The sequence below is a fragment of the Tenrec ecaudatus genome, chromosome 11 (assembly GCF_050624435.1).
Source record: "Tenrec ecaudatus isolate mTenEca1 chromosome 11, mTenEca1.hap1, whole genome shotgun sequence".
Classification (NCBI taxonomy): domain Eukaryota; kingdom Metazoa; phylum Chordata; class Mammalia; order Afrosoricida; family Tenrecidae; genus Tenrec; species Tenrec ecaudatus.
The window spans coordinates 3,529,453-3,551,063 of record NC_134540.1 but is presented as its reverse complement, the minus strand read 5'-3'; the positions used below and the strand labels follow the sequence as shown (position 1 = coordinate 3,551,063).

Here is a 21,611-nt window from a genome sequence, read left to right as displayed (position 1 = left end):
CAGCAATATAAAGACCGCTGAGATGCTCCTAAGTATCCAGGCTGGAGAGACCTTGTCTTAGTCACTGTGAGCGGATTGTCGAGAGAGGCCAAGCGCTAAGAGACGACATGATGTTTGGTAAACCTGAGGCTCAGCCAAGGTGAGCAGAAACCCCCGGTGAGCTGGACTGATAGACACAAGGGCCGCAACAATGCTTTAGAAGATCACAGCCATCCAGGCGCGGGCCCAAGTAACTTGTCACCCTGTCCTTAGCAGCGAGCGCACACTTGCAGACAGCCAACAACAGCTCCCGGCTTCGTAAGGTTGATCTCCTCCGATGTCCAAGGTCACTTTCATAGCTTCTTACTTGTCTGCTTACACCCTTGGCCGCCTCTGCGTTAGGTTTGGTGTCTCCCGAGTTTATGGCAGTTGTAGTTGGGGGCCGTCGGGGCCCTGTGCAGAACAGCACGAAGAGCCGCCCGGGCCTGCGCCCTCCTCACAGTCGTTCCTGTGCCTGAGCCCACGGTGGCGGCAGCCACGGCGGCAGTCCGTCTTGCCGAGGGCCTTCCTCTTTCTGCTGCCCCTCCGCTGTACCCAGCAGGATGTCCTGCGAGGGCTGGTCTCTCCTGACCACAGGTCCACAGAACGTGAGGTGGATTCTCCCCGTCCTCGCGTCTACGGAGCGCGCCAGCCACACTTCTCCCAAGACGGATGCGCTTGTCCTTTGGGCCAAACACGTGGTTCTTTCCCAGCAGCCTCCCTCAAGCGCGTGGCTTCCCTTGGGTCTTCCTTGTTCAGTGTCCGACTGCCAGGCGGGCCGGAGCCATGGAAAGGACCCTGGCTTGGGTCAGGCACCCGTCAGTCTTCAAAGTCACCTCCTTGCTTGTCACCATCTGATCTCTTGATGGTTGCTTCCACGAGCATTGATTGTGGATCCAAGCACAATTCCGAGGAGAGATATTAACTTTAAGGGCTTTTTTTGTTGTTGTTATTCAAGAAAACCAAACCCATTGCCATCGAGTTGATTTTGACTCGTCGCAACCCTACAGGACAGGGTGCAGCTGCCTCCTTCGGCTTCTGAGACTGTAAGTCTTTATGGGAGTAGACAGCTGCATCTGTCTTCTGAGCAGAAGCTGGTGGGTTTGAACCATCAACTGTGTGGTCAGTAGTCGAGCACTTGACTCACTCTGCTGCCACCAGGGCTCCTTTCTCTCCCTGTTTGTCTTTTAACTGTACTCAGGGTGATTTTTTTTTTCTTAGTAAGACAATTTTTTTCAACGTGATTTAATTGATCAATTTAAAAGTCTCGTGTCTAGTAACCCCTATGTCTTGGCCATTCCGCGCTCCTCTAGAGAAAGAGCATCTTTCAATGGCACTCTGGTCCGCTTGTTCCTCTGACGGCAGTAATTGGACTTAGTGCTACCGTCTCTTTCTGTGCTCCATGTTTGTCCCAGGTTTCTTAGCCCTGGGCTCCTCCGTGCCTCTCTTATGCCATTTCCTCACCCTACTGTCCCCTCTGCAAGTGCACCGGCCGTTCCAGCCCTGTGGTTTTGTTGCTCTCCCTCGGGGCCTCCGACAGAGCTGAAGACAAAGCAGGGCCGTATGTGCTTTCAGTACTGAGAAAACGGAAACAGGGCCATGCAATTCCATCGCTCCTAAAACAGGTTTTACAATTCCCCGTGTTTTGAGTTATTCTTCCTGGATTCAGAACTGCCCAGTTGTGAATGAAATGTCCCGAGCTCCCTTCCATCGGATTCGCCAAGTTCTCTTTGCTCCATGGATTTACCCACTTTTGGTTTGGCTCCTGCTGCTTCTTGATTACGGCGTCTTCCCCGCAAAGGCTGTCTTGGGTCACTACGTCATCTTTCTCTCCCGCTTCTTTGGTGTTCTGGCTCAGGACACCTACGTGCCTCCTGTTAGTGTCACCAACGATAAAGGGACCTTTGATTTCCCATCTTCTCTTCTCTCCCCCCATTCTCACTTTTCATCACCTCGTTTAAATGTGCCCGTGTGTGCTGATACACACATAGTCTTTGTGTTAATCCTGCTAGACTAGAGAAACAAACCCATAGGCACTCAAATATGTGTGTAAGAAAGAGCTTTATATGAAAGAGCAATTGAACATTGAGAAAACATCCCAGCCCAGGCCAGATCAAGTCCATAAGTCTGCTATTAGCCCATAAGTCTGATATTAGCCCATGTGCCCAACACCAATCTATAAAGTCCTCTTCAGACTCATGAAACACATGCAATGATGTCGAATGCAGAAAGGTCACAGGTCAGTGGGTTGGAAGCCCTGTGGATCCAGTGGTGTTGGAAGCATCTCAGTGCTGGCAGGGGTCTCCACATGGCTCCTCCAGCTCAGGGCACTAGTGTAACTCCATGTGTCTTGTCAGCTGCAATGTCTCTCAGGAAGTGAGCTGAGCTAGAGAGTGTCTCCCATCTCCAGGGAGGAAAACAGGAGTTCCCAGAATCCTCAGGAGAAGGCCATGCCCACACAGAGGCCTCATTAGCAATGACGTGATCGACAGGATAGACTCCACCCCTTCACTCTTAATCCTCTCAAATGGACACATGATTATATAACTACCGCCGTCTTTTGGAAGCAAGAGGTATTTTTTTAATTGTTTTATTATTGTCTCATACAACTCTTGTCATAATCCATACATACGTAAATTGGGTAAAGCACATTTGTACATTCATTGCCCTCATCATTCTCAAAACATTTGCTTTCCACTTAAGCCCCTGGCATCAGCTCCTCATTTTTCCCCTCCCTCCGTTCTCCCCCCTCCCTCATGAGCCCTTGATAATTTATAAATTATTATTTTGTCATTTCTTGCCCTGTCCGACGTTTCCCTCCACCCACTTTTCTGTTGTCCGTCCCCCAGGGAGGAGGTCACATGTAGATCCTTGCAATCGGGTCCCCCTTTCTAACCCACCCTCCCTCTACGTTCCCAGTATCGCCACTCACACCACTGGTCCTGAGGGACCATCCGCCCGGGATTCCCTGTGTTTCTGGTTCCTATCTGTACCAGTGTGCATCCTCTGGTCTAGCCAGACTGGAAGCAAGAGGTATTTAAACATGTCTCTGCCATCAGTGACTGACTGCAGACACTTTTCTTTTTTAATTTCCCTTTTATTCATTGTGATAAGAACTGATATAACATCCACCAATCCAACAACATGTACTTCGTCTTAGTTCTCTGGTGCTGCTACATCAGTACTATCGCTAGTAGGTGGCTTTCACAGACAGACGTTTATGTTCTCACGGTTAGGGGGCCAGGTGTTTGTGTGAGCACCCTGGCTCTAGGGAACTCTGTCTTTTTCAGTCAGTTCTCGGGGGAAGCCTGGCTCTTCAGCATCTATTTCTGGGCTTCTTTATGTAGCATGTTGTCAGTCTTTCTCCATCACTTGTTTCTTCTTCTTCTAAATCATTTTACTGGGGGCTCTTACAGCTCTTATCACAATCCAGCCATCCATTGTATCCAGCACATTTGTACACATGTTGCCATCATCATTTTCAACACAGTCTTTCTGCTGGAACCCTTTTCCTCTCCCTCCCCTCCCCTCGCACCCTCACGAGCCCTTGATAAATTACAATTATTTTTGTGTCTTACACCATCCACTGTCTCCCTTCACCCACATTTCTGTTGTTCGTCCCTCTTGGGGTGGTGGTTATACATCGATTGTGACTGGTTCCCCCTTTCTCCCCCTTTGCCTCCCAGTTCCCCCTTACCCTCGAGGTATCACTACTCCCATTATTGGTCCTGAGGGATTTATCTGTCCTGGATTCCATGTGTTGAGAGCTCTTATCTGTACCAGTGTACATGCTCTGGTCTAGCTGGATTTGTAATGTAGAACTGGGGTCATGATAGTGGGGGTGGGATGAAGCATTAAAGAACTAGAGGAATATTGTGTATTTTTGTGTGTTTTGCTGGTGCTATACTGCACCCTGGCCAGCTCGTCCCTTCCTTGTGACCCTTCTGTGAGGGGATGTCCAATTGTCTACAGATGAGCTTTGGGTCTCTACTCCGACCCTCCCCATTTGTATAGATATGATTTGTTGTCTGGGATCTTCTGATGCCTGAAACCTGATCCCGTTGATACCTCATGATCACAAGGCTGCTGTGCTTTTTCCATGTGGGCTTTCTTGCTTCCCTGCTAGGTGGCCCCTTGTTTGACCACATGCTGGGCTGTTACCGGTTCAAACCACCAACACCTCTGAGGGAGAACTTACCATAGTTTGGGGATAATTCTTTTTATTTGCCCGAGTTTATTTTTACATATCTTCTTTTGGTGCTGTGGTTTTCCTTTGCCATCTGCTAAGAGCTTTCCAGGTCTGTACCAGCATGAGTTTACCTTTGATGGTGACAGATGGTGGTGCATTCTGACAAATATGTTTAATGCTGGTGTGGGAAAGAAAAAAAGAAGAGGAGATGAGCGTTTGAAATGCCTTTATCCATTTGTTAATAAATTCATGAGGTCAATGTCAGCAGAATGGGTGCACTTGAACGGAGGCGCTGATGAAGCACTCAGAGAAAAGAGCAAACATTCCGGCCAGAATGGGGGACACTTTGTCTCCTGTCCTCTGGAGAGACCAGGCCCCAGGGAAGGACACGGTGCTCGGTCAAGTGGAGGGGCGGTGAGGAAGAGGAGGACCTTCGACGAGATGGATGGGCTCAAACCTAAGAACAGGGTGAGGAGGGCCCAGGCCTGGGCCGGGTCTCCTGCTGTTGTGCACGGGGTCGTCATGGGTCGTCATGGGTCAGGGCCCCTAACCACAACAACATCAACAATGAAACGATGGTAGGCTGAGCTTCCTGCTCTGTGCCCGCTCACGTCTGAGAACTTTACAAGAGAGGCAGGAGGGGCGCTCCCCGGAAGGAAGATTGAGGGGCATGTCGTCAGCAGGGGCTGACCTCGGAGAGAGACACCGTGCGTGGTAAAGCGGGCAGCGACGAAGAGGAAGGCCCTCTACCTGGTGCAGTGACACGGCCTGCAGCGCTGCTCCGAACATGGCAGCGACTCTGTGGCCGGCGCAGGACCGGGCGGTGTTTGGTTCTGTCGCACACGCGGGGTCCCTGTGAGCCCAAACCTGTCCTGGTGAAGTCTTCGCCCGTCGGAACATTGTGAGTCTGTGTGGCTCACCTGTCCGTGTGTTCTTTTTCCTAGGTCAAGTACCTATTCTCCGATAAAACAGGCACCCTCACGTGCAATATCATGACCTTTAAGAAGTGCACCATTGCGGGCAGACTGTATGGGTAAGTGGCCCCGGGGCTGCCCTGCTGGGGACTCTCTACATGCCCCTCCCAGGGAGAGGGGTGCACTCCCAACGGTATCCCGGTTGGACGAAATGAAAGCAGTAAGCTGTTGAAAACTCAGGCCTCCCTCTGCTCCTCTGCTGCTCCCTGTGGTGTAGTCCGACGTCCCAGGACACATGACATGGGCAGTCTGACGCTGTGTGGTGGCTGCTGGGTGCCGACCACTTGTCCGGGGAACGCACTCACCCGGGCACCACAGAAGGAGACACTGCCTGGTCTTGCACCAGAGTCACCCCCACGGCTGGGCTGGGACCCATGGTTTCCATTTAATACGTCCAACCCTATGCCCCACCCACCCAGCCAGTTCTGACCCACAGCCACCCTAGGTGGGGTTTCTGAGGCTTTGTAAACCAATCTGGGAGAGGCGGCCTTGGCTTCCTCCCTCGGAGTGGCTGGTGGGTTTGAAGTGCCCACCTCGTGGCTAGCAGTGTGATGAAGATACGTCCCCCACAGTGCCACCAGGGCTCCTTTGAAAACTCGCAGAGATGACAAAGCCCTCCATTCGTCACCACTTAGCATCACATAGCCGGCCAAGCAAACTTCTCAGCACAACAGTGCCGCACTCACCCCTTCTCTCCATTTTCCCTCAGGGAAGGCCTTGACCTGGCTGACATTCCCCCGGGAAAACTCAGGTACATAGATAACTCTCCTCCTGACTCTGCGTTTGGTTCTTTGCCCCCTGCCACGAACTTTCCTGGGTCCTGGGGCGCCAACACAACCCTGCTCTCCTGTTCAGACTTCAGAGGGACAGTTACTAAGACCCTCCCCTCGGAAGTCTCCCCCTGGGCGGAAGCCCCGCAGCACAGAAGCTGTTCTGCATCCGACTCCTGAAGACACGTGGGCTGCTGCTGGTGGTGGTCTGCTTCTCCTCCTCCTCTTCCTCCTCCTCCTCCTCCTCCTCCTCCTCCTCCTCCTCTTCCTCCTCTCCTTTTTCCCATTTCCTTCTTCCTCTGATTTTTTGGGCAATAAATGGTGTCTCAAAACATTCATAATCATCATGAAGTTCTTCCCTTTCCTTCTCCTATGTCTTCATGTCATCATACCACCCCCCCCAAAAAAACCAACCCCCCCCCCCAAACAAGCACACTCACTGCCACCGAGTCCATGGTGACTCGGGGACCCTGCAGAGCAGGGTGGAACCACCTGTGGGTTTCTGAGACTGTAGCTCTTTACCGGAGTAGAAAGCCCTTTCTTTCCCCTGTGGAGCTGCTGGTGGTTTTGAACTGCAAACCTTGAGGAATACAGCCCAACGCGTAACCACTGAGCCCCCAGCCTGCTCCCTTCATCCTAGGGACCATAGAAGGATACCAGAGCACCCATTCCACTTCCGTTTTCATTGAAGTGTTTCGTTCTACTCTCAGTGGGAATTCCCGCCACAAACGTGTCCCCCCTCAGACCCTGAGTCAGGGACAGAGGCCACGTTTCCCACCGGACATCAGCCACCCTGTGCTTCCTACTCTGCTGCTGCTTTCTGCCCCCTGGTCTACCTTCTCCCGTCACTCTGGAATCAACCCCGGGACTTCCTCTCGCGTAGCTGATCTCAGCCCCTTGCAGTTCAGTGCCTGGGAGGATAGAGCTTTGAACAGGTTTGGGTGGCAAACCATTTTTGGACAATTTTTAATCACCAGTTTAGCCTTATGTAAGTTTGCCCTCGTGCTAGAAGGATTCAACCAGTGCTTCAAAGCCATCAAGTCAATTCCGACCCAGAGTGACTCCATGGGACCACGTAGGCCAGCCCCCGGGGGTTTCCCAGGTTATGAATCTTCATGGGAGGGGACGGTCTCTCATCTTTCCCCCAAGGAGTGGCTGGTGGTTTTGAACTGCTGATCTTGGAGTTAGGAGCCTGACACATAACTACTGCACCCCTGGGGTTCCTCCTCCTTGCACACATCCAGGCTAAGTGGGTACCGCAGGCAACTGTTCCACGTGACCGGCCCATTCTCCTGGTGGAGCCACTTAGGATGGGCTCTGGGTCTCCTTTGCAGCCAGGGGCTGCCTGCAGTTCCGTGGGCTCCTCAGTGTGGCTGCTCCTGGCTTGATGCAAAGGTCTAGGCCACGTGGTTTCTGCAGACCCTCGTCCTTGGGAACTTAAAAATTTTTTTTTTGCTAAAAGGACTCTTTATTCTTCTTCGTAGTCAGACAACCTTTTTCACCGCAGAAGAATTTAGCAACTCCACATTGATGAAGACTTTGGAGAGTGGGCATGTAAGTCTGCTCTGGCCACTCCAGGTTGGCAGGGCCAGGTATGAGATCTCTAAAAACACAACCCGGCTTCCTAAGGGGAATGCCTTTCGGAGCCGAGGAGCGAGAGAGGGTCTTGGGGATTCGTGCGATGCTCCCACAGTAAGAGGCGCCCTTGCACTGGTGTTGTGCCCGGAATCGGAGCGTGTTCGCTTGGGGGAAGTGTCAGCGCTATGCAAGAGCATCTCAAGACGCAGCCCTGTATGCGAGACCATCCGCCTGCACGGTGTGGTCCCAGACAGTGCTTTCGGGGCGTCTCTGCCTCAGTGCCTACAGCACTCTTGCCCTGGAAGGTGGCTTCTAGGCTTGGGAGTGGGGCCAGTGGGTAGGTGATGAGGAATGGGCGGGGTCCTTGCAGCGAGGATCAATTACATTCACCATCTAGAAGCCCCTATGGGGTTCTTGTGTCAGAATTAAAGTGTCGAACCCCTGGGAATTTGTGACCAAGGCTTGTCTGGGCCACGACCACCTCAGGAAGTAAGCTGGCCCGAGGAAGAGGCCAGCAGACGGTTCTCCTGCAGAGACCGTCGCTCCCCCCTCCTCCCCTGCCCTCGGCTCCCCACCACCTACCAGCTGCGGAGACAGAACCTCCTTGCTCCCCCTCAGAACCAAACCATTGCCATTCAGCGACACTGACTCACTGTGACCCCAGAGGACACCAGAGGGTAGAACTGTCCCCATGGGTTTCTATACCCCTTTAGGGGAGTAGAAAGCCCCATTTTTCTCCTGTGGTGGCTTAGAACTTCTGGCCTTGCGGCTAGCAGTCCATTGCATAACCACTAAGCCACCAGGGCCCGCTCTACGCCCCAGTTTTTACCTGGGGCCACAAAACAAACAGGAGAGGACATGTCTCCTCCTCTGGGCTGGCCTCTGCCTGCTTTTCACCAGGCTGTGGTCCCAAGCGCCGATCGTCTTCCCCTCACCTCCTGCAGGCTCTGGGTTCCCAAACGAATTTGGTCTCTCACTCTACTTGCAGAAGAAAAATAGGGCTCACTGCCCCATTGGCAACTAAACCCCTTTGTATTATAGCCATCGTCCAGGGTAAAGTGTGGGTATCTGCTTTTACAGCCCTCCCCCATCATTCCAGTGCACCCCCACCCAGGGGTGGGTCACCCCTTCAGGAAACCCTCCTGTCTAGATGGTTGCCCTTTCAACCTCTCGGCATTTTCAAAGCTATGAAATAACTCGTCCAACCTCTTGGTGTGGTCAAACAATGCCGCGTGGCGATGGGGCACGAGGCCGAGGGAACTCTTCCCAGGCAACATGATTCAGGAGGGCAGAGTGGTGTCTTCCTTCCTGAGACCCCCTCCAACCTCCTTCACGATGGCCTCCCTGCCAGCCCGGCTGGGAGTGGAGCTGTGGAGACCCTGGCGTAGGTCACGACCAGCCACTCTCGCTTGCTCTGCAGCCCACGGGAGAGTACATCAAGGAATTCCTGACCCTGTTATGCGTGTGCCACACCGTGGTTCCTGAGAAAGATGGAGATGACATCATTTACCAGGCGTCTTCTCCAGGTAGGTGCTCTGTGCCCGGGTGCTCACGACGGAGCCAGAGCCCAGCCCGTGCACAGCACAAGGAGGGGTGGGGATGCCCAGCCCCCCTAGATTGCCCCCTTATCCCTAGCTGGGGTCCTCCTCCCATGGTCACTCCTGTGACAGTGGCTCTGAAACTCTCTATAGTCCCACCTCCCTGCCACTCCAAAGGCGAGGGAGGATCCCTGGGCCCCAGGAATCATGTTGGGTTGCCAGGCAGAGAGAAGAGTGTGTGCGCCCCCCCAGCCATGAGCAGGTGGAGAGCATTGCATTCAGTCTGGACTTAGCCCCGAGTCTTCCCCCGTGCCCGCACTCAGTGGTGCCCAGAGGAATGGCGGTGTGGCCCAATAGGAATGTCGGGTGTACAGAGGGCGGATCCAAGAGTCCCTGACTAAGGGAACCAGAGACAGTGAGAGCGCCCCACCAGCTTTTCCCAACCCCCTTGGAGAGCCAACGGGTGCTTTTTAGCGTCAGGGAAGGGCACAACTGCTGCGGGCTCAGTGCCTGCTAATGCGGGCGCTGTCTTCGTAGACGAAGTGGCCTTGGTGAAAGGCGCAAAGCAGCTGGGCTTTGTTTTCACGACGAGGACACCCTACTCTGTCACCATGGAAGCCGTGAGTAGGATCCTGCCTTGTCCATGATTCTGCCCCGCGCCTTACATCCAGCTGCTCTTCCAGGGGGGCACGGGGCCAGGGGTTCAGATGACGCGGTCTGACGCCATAGCGCCAGGGAGTCAGCCTTCCCAGCCAGCATTCTGGAAGTATCTCTTAATTTCTCTGGGAAATCTTCTTACCCCGCCTGTGCTAAGTGAAGGATCTTTGATGACCGAAGGAACCAGGTATTGGGCTAGGTTTGAACCAGGTCTTCCAGTTGAAACCCACCAGCCACTTCAGTGGGACGACGATCCGTTTCTCTGCTCCCATGATGATGTACAGTCTTGGGAACCCTATGGGGCAGTTCTGCTCCGCCCTTCAGGATCACTCTGAGTCAGAATCCTCTTGATGGAATTGGGTCACTCCCAATTGACAGCCACCATCAAATAATTGGCTAAGCACAAAGCCATCATCAAATTCTCTCCTGGTGTGTGTCAGGGTTGTAGCCTCTCACCACACCTTTGCATTCTGTATGCTGAGCACATCACCAGAGAGGGTGAGCCCTCTAAGAAGCGTGTGGCATCAACATTGGAAGAAGGCTTATTAACAACCTGCAAGCCCTGCTCGCTAAGGTCGAGGGTTTGAAGCACTTAATGGTGAAGGTCAAGGATCACAGCCTTTGATATGGACGACAACTCGATGGAAAGAAGACACAAATCCTCACAACCAGACCAATAGGTGGCATCATGATAAACCGAAAAACATTGAAGTTGCCAACGATCTTGTCTGGCATGGATCTATAAGCAATGTTCAAGGAAGCAGCAGTCAAGTGATCAAACAATGCATTGCATTGTGTAAATCCACAGCACAAGACCTCCTTAAAACCCTGAAAAGCAAGGATGTTAATGTAAGGCAGTGGTTCTCAACCTTCCTGATGCCACGACCCTTTAATTCAGTTCCTCACGTGGTGGTGACCCCAACCATAAAATTATTTTCGTTGCTACTTCATCACTGTCATTTTGCTACTGTGATGAATCGTCGTGTAAATATCTGACCTGCAGGAAATATTGTCTTTGAACATAATGAAACATGCTTAAAGCATAGTGATCAATCACAAAACAATATGTAGTTACATAATGGGAAATATGTATGTGTTTTCCGATGGTCTTAGGCGACCCCTGTGAAAGGGTTGTTCAACCCCCAAAGGGTCGCGGCCCACAGGTTGAGAATCATGGGTGTTGGTCTATGTAAGCCATATTGTGCATGTGAAAGTTGGACATTGAAGAAGGAAGACCGAAGAAGATGCAATGCATTTGAACGATGGGGAAGAACATTGAGAGGACCACAGCTGGCCAGAGAACAAGCAGATCTGTCTCGGAAGAAGTACCACCAGACATGTTAGAGGAAGGACCAGTTTCCTGGGAAAGGACGTCATGCTGGGTAAAGTGGAGGGGGGAGGGGCGGGCAGCTAAGAACAGGAAGGCCCTCAACAAGGGTGACTGGCACCGTGGCACCGTGGCTGCCACAGTGAGCTCGGGCACAGGGACCGTCGCAGGGATGCCACAGGACCGGCGGTGCTCTGTTCTGTTGCGCATCAGGTCGGCGTGGGTGGAACGGGCTCACTGGCGCCTATCTGCCATGACAGCAGAAAGATATCAGACTGTGGGTAGCGCTGAGAAGAACTGGAGCTGCGGGACACCGGTCGTGCTCACTGGGAACCTGCACATGGACAAGAGGTGGCCATCCAGACAAGAGAAGACCACGTGGTTTAAAATCGGGAAAGGTGCACGCCCTTCCGCTGTACACAGGTCACTATGGGTCGGAACCAACCCCAGGACCCCGAGCCACAGACCACAGCAGCCACAGGGGTGAGTTGAAGGCTTGAACTGAAGGGTCACTATGGGCCTTGGGCTCTGGGGCTCCACCAGTCTCTATGTGACCCTTCAGCTTGGTCTCCTGTATGATTTTGAATTTTATTCCACATTCCTACCCCCCTCCCCCCACACACACACACACTGTCACTCTGTGCACGATCTCCTAATGTGGTGTGGATGCCTTTCAGAGGAGGTGGTGGTGGTAGCCGGGCACCATCTGGTTCTTCTGGTCTCAGGATTGTGGAGGTTGAGGTTTGTATGATCCGTTCAAGTGGGCAGATCATTTCCACGTACATTTCAGTTTCCATCACGCTTTTTCCCTCTGGGCCGAGAGGGAGCACAAGCTGACCTTGGATGGCCACTCCTGAGCCCCAAAAGGCCCAGTGTCCACTCCCCAGAGGAGGACGTAGGACACTGCCCCTGTGAACTCTGTTATGCCCATTGACCTTGGTGTCCCTGGGATGACGCTCCCGAGTCCCTGGGCCTGGTGTGTCCCTCTCTGAGCTCTGTCCAAAGAGTTTCCATTGCTCCTTCCCCTGTATGCTCCGCCACACTCATGGATGGATTGGCCGTGAAATCCAGTTCACCGATGCAGGTGCCCCCTGTCACACCTGTGTCACAGGTACCTGTGCACATTGTGGGCAGCCTCCTACCCTTCCTCCCACAGCCGTGCAGCCTGTGTGTCTATCTAAGCATCCTCTCATCGATCTCAGTTTCATTGTGCAAAAAAACTCAGAGTCATCAAAGAGGCCACCGGCCGACGGGTCAGCCAGACCAGACATTGCAGGATCGTGTCTACAGCAGTATTTACCTCGGTTGCCTTTAGCTTGGGCACTTTCCAGTGTGTCCTCCTGCCCTGCCAGCTTTTGTTTACACAAGCCCTCTGATGGTCCGTGGCCTCCTTCCCCTGAGCCACTGCCTGGCCACCCTCCAGCCTCTGACTCCCCCCACCTGCAACCTCTTCCAATGACCTCAGCGTGGGGGAGGGGGTCCCACTTTATTTGCACTGGCACTGCTGCCCGCCAGTACGTAGCCCGGTCTGACCACGTGAGTGTGTCTATTAAATGTTCCCGGTTTTACAGGGAAGCCCTTGTTGCCCAAGATCGAGAATCAGCTCTGTCGGTGGGAGACGTTTGCCCAGGTGGTAAACGAGACTGCTGCCACGGGGAGGGAGGGCCCCACCATGGCCTCATCAGGCCTGTAAGGAAAGGGATATTCTGAAAGAGATGTGTCTTAGAAGGTAAAGCTCATTTGCAGTCTGGGGACAGGGGTTGTTTGGCCAGATGGCTATCTGTCCCCTCCCCTTCCCCGCCAAGGTAAGAAAGAAAGAATATGCTGTTTTCTCTTCCTATAGATGGGGGAAAAGTTCACGTTCAAAATTCTCAACGTCCTGGAGTTTTCCAGGTAAGTTACCTGTCCAGGTAGCACGCGTGGCTGCTCAGGCTGTTTCCATAGCTGAACAGGCTGTTTCCATAACTGAGCGCCCGAGACTTGTCCCTGCCGATCCAAACTCAAGAATAAAATCCCGAGACGCTAATCAACCTACCCACCCATCACCCGTCACAGTGTTTTTATTCCTTTTTGCCCCTGTGAACTTCTTGATGCCCCCACTCACCCCCGCCCCCCATAGACAGTGAACATTCCCTGGTGGCAGTTTCCATCCCACCACGAACCGGAGGTGCATGGTTCTTTCTCTGGAATGCCTGAGGGGTTCCAACCACCAGCTGCCCAACACTGAGCTCTCCAGTCACCAGTCGGAGAACTTCTTCCGCCTTTCTAGGAACCCTTCCACGAAGCATCCGAGTGTCCATCTGGAATGAACAAGTGGGGAGGGTGTGGGTGTGGCATTCAACACGAACACATCCCCCCTGCCCTTGGGAGCTGACAGTTTCCTGGAAGACAGGTGTGCTAGGCAGGGTTCTCTAGAGAAGTGAAACCAGGACACTTATGATTTTATATATGTATATGCGTATATTTGTGTGTGGTCATTAGCCCACGCAGCAGTACAGAGGGCTCAGTCCAACTCACTTTCGTGGAACAGTTAATATATTGGAACTTTTGTGGAACATTAATATATTGGAAGTCCTCACGTGGGCTGTCAGGTCCAAGGTCAAGGAAGCAGACAGCAGAGGCCTCCCTGGGGCAAGGCAAGCAAGCAGAGTCTGCCCGCAGGTAGCAAACAGGAGGGTGGGTCAGTAGCTCGAGAGCTCAGTGAAGCAGGCCTGATGGAATATCAGACACAAGCAATGCCAGGCCTCAAGCTCTAGTGACACGATCCACGGGTTGGCGTGGCCCACAGGTGGTGCCGCTCACAGGTTGAGGCAGAGAACTAGCTAAAGCAATAGCACTCACACTCCAGCACACTAGCTCCGGTCACACGAGAGCAAGAGAGAGGGGTGGGCCTTGCAGAGCCATTTATCTCTTTTTCCTCCAATCAATCTGCGACCTGATTAATCCCACGTGTTCCTATTGGCCAGGTTGGCACCATAAACCTACCTATCACAGCAGGGCAGGCGTGAAAGAGTTATTTTACTACCAGACCAGGCCTGGTGCCACCCATGGTAGAGGGCTGCATCAGAGTCTACTTCTGCCAGTGAGCTTTGGGAAGAGCTCTGTGGCGGAGGTGGCATGGGCTGTGAAGGATGGGCTGGGTTCCAAAAGGGCCATGCGAATGGGAGCACGTGCCTTAGAAGGAGGACGTGGGATCAGCGGTGGGGTGGATGCAGAGGCGGATGCAGGCTGTCCAGGGAAGGTCCATCTTGCCTGTGGTTGAAGCGCACAGTGAGTGAGGCTGGGCAGGTGGGGGCTACAAAGGTATTTGTAGGGGGTGTCTAGAAAAGTCTCTGATGGCCAGGCGGACAGCCAGGGGGTTGAGTGACATGATGAGGAAGAAGGAGGGTGGTGGGCAGTGTGGGATACAGTAGAGTACGAAGATCACCATTAACTCCGCTAGCATCGCGGGTGATGCGTTGCACTGCTAACCACAAGGTCAGCAGTTCTAACCCTCCAGCTGCCCCACGAAGGAAAGATCAAGCAGTCTACTCCCGTAAAACGTAAAGCCTCGGAAACTCAAAGGGGCCGTGTTTCACCATTCTACCGGGAAGCTATGAGTCAGAATGACAGTGACATCTGGCTTGCTAGATCCGCTGGCTCGGGGCCGGAAGCTACGACTTTGAATTCTGGCCCCAGCATTAAGAAGGAAACCTGGGGCCTTTGGGGCACGACTATTGTAGAAGGGACACTGCTGGCCTAGTGGTGAGGCACTGGGCGTCAGCAATTTGAAGCCACCAGCTGGTCGATGGGACAGCGATCAGGCTTTCTACTCCCAGAGGCCACCATAGTCTCAGACACCCACAAGGGCAGTGCTACCCTGACGTCCAGGGTCACCGTGAGTCAGAAGAGACCCGTGGCAGGGAGGTTTTTGTTTGTGTGTTGAACAATTCTTGGTGGACCATTCATCGTGTCCATTCAGTAAAATGAAGACAAAGTGGGTACTTGATAGGCACGTTGTGAGGCCCAAGTGGCAAATAGAACACACAGACCACCAGGCTGCCTTCCTCTCGCTCCATCAGTCTTTTCAAAGGGACTAACTGGCCCTGAGTCATTGTGCTGGCACCCCTCCATGGGAGAATGACAGTGAGAGGGGAAACACAAGAGGCGCAGGGGGCTCGTTCAGTGCCTAGTCAGTTCCAACTCCCGGTGACCCCAGGAGCAGAACAAGACCCTGCCTGGCCCTGCACCACTCTCCCCACCTCTGCCAAGTTGAGCCCGTTTTGTCCCCACTGTGCCAAGCTGAGGGTCTCCCTCTTTTTCCTTGGTCATCTATTTGGCCCCCTTATACTGCCCCTCGGACACTGGTCCCTTCCGGATAACATGTCCCAGTCCACGTGAGATCTCACCGCCCTGGCTTCTAAGGAGCCTCCCGGGGGTACGCCTTGGGGCAGTTTTAATCCGCATTCTTTGCCAACATCACAACCCATGGGCATCCATTTCCCCTCGACCTCCCTCTCACTGGCCAGCTTCCACGTTTCGTTCGAGGACACCAATGAGTCCGTGGCCTGGGGAAGGCACACCCGAGTCCACAGAGTGACATGGGAGCGTGTCTTGGGGATTTGGAATTCGAACCTCCGCTGAAAGAACACAGTAACGAAAGCAGCGGGAGGCTGGCTCTCCGACCTGTAGACGCTCAACACCCTTTCCCTGGGGGCTGATCGGGGACTTAGTGGCCCAGCATTGGGCTACTCACCAAATGCTCCTTGGTCCCGACTCTCCATGGAAGAAAGATGAGCCCCCCCTCCTTCCTCCACAGAGATTGATAGTCTTGGGGGCCCTGTGGATCAGTTCTTTCTACTCTGGCCCCTGGGGTGGCTGTGAGTCTGAATGAACTTGATGGCAGGGGAGTGGGAGTCAAGCCAAGGAGCGAAGAAACCTAATGATGCTTTCTCTACCGCTGTAGTGACCGGAAACGGATGTCCATCATTGTCCGAACGCCTACAGGACAGCTCCGGCTCTACTGCAAAGGCGCTGTAAGTGCGGGTTCCCTTCATCGCCATGGCAGCATCGTCCCGGGCCTTGGAGATGTCGTTGCCCTTTACTGTCTGTGGCTATCGGGGTTTGGAGACATCACCTGAGACCACATGTCGCCAAGCACATTGGGTTGCTCCGCCGAATGCTTGTTGAGCTGTAAGGCCAGCGACCGTCACGCCGTGGTCTGGCGGAGAACCACTGGGCGGGGTTTGATAGCGTTTGAGCAGTTTATGGCGTTGACCTCTGCTCCTAGTACAGCGTGCGGGATTGGCAAGTCTCAGGAGTCTGACTCTTCCTCTGCGCGCGCGCGCGCGCGTGCGTGCGTGCGTGCGTGCGTGTGTGTGTGTGTGTAGAGCACTTACAGAAGTAATCACTGCCGTATATACTTTTAAAAGGAACAACTTGGCTGCTGGTGTGCAGCGGTGTCCAGTGGTTCCTGGATCAGCACAGTGGCTGCGGCAACAGGCTCAGATTTCAGAACCACTTGACAGCGCCTAACACCAATAGCCACGTTGCTTCTTGAGGGCGTCCCCTCCTCCGCTGCCCCTCCCCTTCACCAAGCAGGACGTCCTTCTCCAGGGACCGGCCTGTCCTGACAACGTGTCCAGAGTGTGTGAGGCACAGTCCCACCATCCTTGTCTCTCAGGAGCACTCGGGCTGTCCTTCTTCCAAGACAGACTTGCTTGTTCTTTTGGAAGTCCACAGTACTTTCAATGTTCGATCTTCAAAGGTATCGATTCTTCTTTGACCTTCCTTTTCCATGTCCAGCATTCAGAGGCATAGCAGGAGTGTGTGAGTCCGGGTGGACTACAGGAACAAATTCATGGACACACATGTATATAAGAAAGAGGTTTATATACAAGAGCAATTGAATATTGAGAAAACATCCCAGCCCAGCCCAGATCAAGTCCATAAGTCTGATCTTAGCCCATATGTCTGATACCAGTCTACAAAGTCCTCTTCAGACTCACGAAACACATGCAATGAAGCCAAATGCAGGAGGATCACAGGCCAGTGGGTAGAAAGTCTTTGGATCCAGTGGTGTTGTAGGCATGTCAGCAATGGCAGGGGTCTCCATGTGGCTCCTCCAGTTCCCAGGACTGCATCAGGGTAGGTGCATGTGGCTTCTCCTCAGGGATGTCTCGCAGGGAGTGAGTAGAGAGAGAGAAGTCTCGCTCACCTCCAAGGAGGAAATCCAGGAGTTCCCAGAATTCTCAGGAGAAGGCCATGCCCACACAGTGGCTTCATTGATCATATCTTGATTGAGAGGCCAGACTCCACCCCTTCACTCGTAATCCTCTCAAATTGGCAGCAGATGATGTAACTACCACGGGGCGGTGGAAAATACCATGGTATTATGGGTCAGTTCTCAAAGTAACATCTTTGCTTTTCAACACCTGAAATAGGTCACGCGCTGCAGGTCTACCCAATGCCACGTGCTGTTTATCTCCTGGCAGCTGCTTCTGTGCACACTGATTGTGGATCCAAGCAAGACAGAAGAATCCTTGACAACTTCAGTCCTCTCCCTGTTTATCATGATGTCACTTGTTGATAAAACGTAGACGATTGTTACAACAATGATCTGAGTCGGGAACCCTGGTAGTGTCACGGGGTGGGGGTGGGGCTTCTAACTTCTTGGTGGGAGACACCACCAGCTGCTTGTGTGTGTGTGTGTGTGTGTGTGTGTGTGTGTGTGTGTGTGTGTGTGAAGCACTTTAAGAATCATTCACCGCCCTACATACTTTAAAAAATAAATGCCTTTGTTCTTGTGAGGAGCAGCCGAGTTGTCGAGAAAGATGGGTCTATCGGTCCGGCTTGAGGACTCTGGTTTTCTTTGCATCGAATTGCAATCAGTTCCCATCAAGCTGAAAACATTTCGGCCATTATTTCTCCAACCCTTCTGCCCCTTTCCTGCTCCCACAAAGATTCCATCCAATCAGACAGGACACAAGGAATTTCCAAAAAAGTGTGTGGGGAAAATGGAATGGAGAGATAACGGAATTGTTCCGTGAGCGTTTTGAAGCTGTCTCGTGTTAGACTGACGGGAGCTGCCCGCAGCTCATTGCGGTTTTTTCCCTCTCCTCCTTCGTCATTTCTCAGCTACATCTTCGAGGTCAGGTGTGGTTTCTTCTCCAACCTGTCATCTGCTCGCACTTTCATCCACTGTGTGTCGGGTTTTCCTTTCAGCCACCGTGTTTCTAAACAATCTCGGACATTGTAGTTTGTAGAAATCAGTTTAAGTTTTTAAAAAATCTTTTAAAAATAGGTAAGTTTGGCATATATTCGGGGGAGACAACCTGGGAGAAATCTTTCTGTTTCCCACGATTCTTGTTAGTTGTTTTATTTGTTTCTTTAATGCTTTTGTGTATGTGAAATCCAGGATGGGTTGAATCTATAGAGTCTATAGGTGAATCTATAGTTACTGTAGAGAACCTATAGTATGTAGGTTAATGGTTCATTGGGGCATGGCAGAGGCGGTGGGGGGACAGGACTGAGCTCATAACAATGAGTACAAGAACAGACAAAATATTCTGAAATTGTAGTGATGATTGTACAGCTCTTCTTGATGTGATTGACGTGTTGAATTATATGATTAATATGTGGATTATATGCCGATAAAACTGTTGGGGGTGGGGAGGACCTAACAACAATAGTAGAGAAAATCCTCAATGGAAGTTTTGGTTTTTTTAAAATTTCTTTGGGAAACCTGAGGGCACCCAAAACAGCAACGTCTCACTTTCTCGGATCTTTTTGTTTTGTGAACTTTCCCGGTTTGTTTGTTTGCAGGTCCAGCCTTTAGTCTAAAGCGACAAAGTCAAACCGCACTTTAAGACTTATTCCTGAATTCCTTCTGGTGGTGCTGTGGGTTAAGTGTCAGGCTGCTCACCCAAAGGTTGATGGTTCGAGCCCATGAACCTCTCCCGCTCTTTCAACGGGCAGTGTTGGAAACCCTAGGGAGCAGCTCTACTCTGTCCTGCGGCCTCTGGGCATCAGGATGGACTGGCTGGCCGTGAGAGCAGTGAGAGGCAAGGGGAGCTCGTGTGCTGAACACACAGCTGCCGGAGCTCAGCAGCTCCGTGGAACCAAAGCCATTCGCTGCCTTAGAGATTAACAAGCCAAGCTTGCTGCCATCGGGTCAGTGCTGACTCATGGCGAGACTGCAGCCATATACAGGACCCAAAAGCCCAGCCTTTCTCTGCTGGTGGTTTCGAACTGCTGACCACGAAGACCACAACCCAATGCACAACCACGAAGCCACCACAGCTCCTGGACCCCATAGAGATTAGCACCAAGAGGGGCTCCTGTCACTGGCGGTCTCTGTGCGTCCGGATGGGCTTGACAGCCCCGCACAGCCACAGCCCAGGCCACGGCGCACCTGCTGGCTACCAATGACAGGCGACAGAGCAGCCCTTCCAGCCCCGTCTGATCGCAGCTGTGCTCCTTTCTTTGCCAGGACTCTGTGATTTATGAGAGACTTTCCGAAGACTCTTTGTTCGTGGAGGAGACGTTGAATCACCTGAAATACTTCGCCATGGAAGGTACGTGAGAAGCCACTTCCCTTTGCCATGTGGATGGTGGCTGACGCGGGACCTGAAGGCACCCTTGGGCTCACAGGCAGCCGAGGGGAGGCCCTCTGAAGGCGTGGTCCTGTCCTGCCTTCTGTCTGCTGGCGCTCATTGACTCCCCCAATGCCACTGAACTATAAACCCCCACTCTCACTTGAGCAATGTAGTGTACTTGCAAGCATTCAGGGACTCAAGAACCAAACACCAACCAAAGAAGCCATTTCCCTCTGTGTCCCTTCTTTAGGACCCTGGGGCACAGTGGTCAGGAGGCGGGATGCTCCCCCCCCCCCCAAGGTCAGCAGTTGGAGACCCCTGTGATGTCACAGGAGAAAGACGAGGCGGTCTGCTCCAGTAAAGAGTTGCATGCTGGGAAACCCACAGGACTACCTTCCTCACGCCGCGGCCCTTTCCTACAGCTCCTCATGTGGGGGTGACCCCCAGCCACAAAATTATTTTCGTTGCTACTTCATCACTGTCATTTTGCTACTGTGATGAGTTGTCATGTAAAGATCTGATAGGCAGGATGGATTAGGCGACCCCTGTGAATGGGTTGCTTGACCCCCAGAGGGGTCGCGACCCATAGGTTGAGAACCGCTGCTTTAGACCATTCCAGGCGGTTTTTTTGTTTGTTTGTTTTATTTTAGGGCTAAGTGTGAACTTTCAGCTCGACCCATGATGGGTAGGAAAGACAGGTTATTCGTTATGTGTGACAGGCTTAAGTGAATTATTTTGTACACATGTCCAGGAAACTGCCGGCCTTGATATTTCCCTCTCGGCCTCTGGTTGTCCCTCTGATTTGGACAGACACTCAGCTGTTGATGAAAGCACCACCCCACGAGTGGGTGGCACACAAGTGAGAACAGCAGTACACAGAGACTGTTCGCTGACCAGGACCCTCTTCAGTAAGCGTTGGGTGGCTAGCTTCAAGGTTGGAGGTTCAAACCCACCAGTTGCTCTGTATGCAGAAAGGAAGTTGTCTGCTTCCCCAAAAGACAGGGCGGCTCAAAAACCCTACCCGGGGACGCTATGGGTCAGAATTGGCTTTCTGACAGTGGGGGTGTTCTTGGATTTGGGGAGCAAGGAGTCCTGCTGATTCTGTCTGTGAGCTGTAGGCCATTCACAGAGACCGCCTAGGACAGGGTAGATGTGCCCAGGCTGTAAGTCTGTACGAGAGTCGAAAGCCTCCTCTTTCTCCCACGGAGGAGCTGATGGTTGCACACTGCTCACCTGTGGTCAGCAGCCCGGCATATGACCCAGCACACCACCAGGGCATCTCGCCACTAGGCCCAAGCTCCACGAGGCAAGAGAAGCTCCAGCAAGGCAGCCAGAGGCAGACCTTCAAGATCCCCACTCACATGCATGACTCTCCCCTGCATGTCTCCTGTCCACCGGCCCTGAGAGCATAACCAGGAGGGGCCATGTGCTTTCCCGCAGGTCTGAGAACCCTCTGTGTCGCCTACACTGACCTCACGGAGAGGGACTACAAGGAGTGGCTGCAGGAGTACCAGAAAGCAAGCATCCTTGCACATGGGAGAAGCCAGAGTATTGAAGCGTGTTACGACACCATTGAGAAGGTGACGCGCCCCGTGTGTTTGGGCCAGAAGGTCTGCCTGGGTCGCTGGGTCCCTGAGTCCCCTTCCTGAGGTGCCCTTTCACATGGGGATGGGGCCCTGGTGGCGTAGCTGTTAAATCCTCAAGGTCAGCAGTTTGAAACCGCTAAGCTGCTCCAGAGGGAGGAAGAGGGCTTTGTGCTCCTATAAAGAGTGGCAAACCCACGGGCACAGTGCTACACTGTCCTAGAGGGACACTGCGAGTCAGTGTGGTCATTACATCATCTGCTGTCAACTTGGAACTATTAAGAGGGAAGGAGTGGAGTTTGGCCTGTCAATCAGGTCACAGTTTGATGACCACATTTGGAGGCGCTCAGGAGATAAATAGCTCGCTGGAGGCGGGACACACACTCACTCCCTGCGAGACA

At 52.9% G+C, this 21,611-nt stretch overlaps 1 protein-coding gene across 1 annotated transcript in view; it reads left to right on the top strand.

Moving 5' to 3' along the window:
- The window catches only part of LOC142461579 (phospholipid-transporting ATPase IB-like), a 132,550-nt gene that overhangs the window by 54,873 nt on the left and 56,066 nt on the right, over positions 1 to 21,611 (top strand). Inside the window, exons 13-20 of the mRNA XM_075563556.1 lie at positions 5,152 to 5,240; positions 7,436 to 7,505; positions 8,950 to 9,055; positions 9,605 to 9,687; positions 12,895 to 12,944; positions 15,997 to 16,066; positions 19,522 to 19,606; positions 21,068 to 21,207. Of these exons, the coding sequence (XP_075419671.1) occupies positions 5,152 to 5,240; positions 7,436 to 7,505; positions 8,950 to 9,055; positions 9,605 to 9,687; positions 12,895 to 12,944; positions 15,997 to 16,066; positions 19,522 to 19,606; positions 21,068 to 21,207 (693 nt within the window). The remainder of the gene's footprint in view (positions 1 to 5,151; positions 5,241 to 7,435; positions 7,506 to 8,949; positions 9,056 to 9,604; positions 9,688 to 12,894; positions 12,945 to 15,996; positions 16,067 to 19,521; positions 19,607 to 21,067; positions 21,208 to 21,611) is intronic.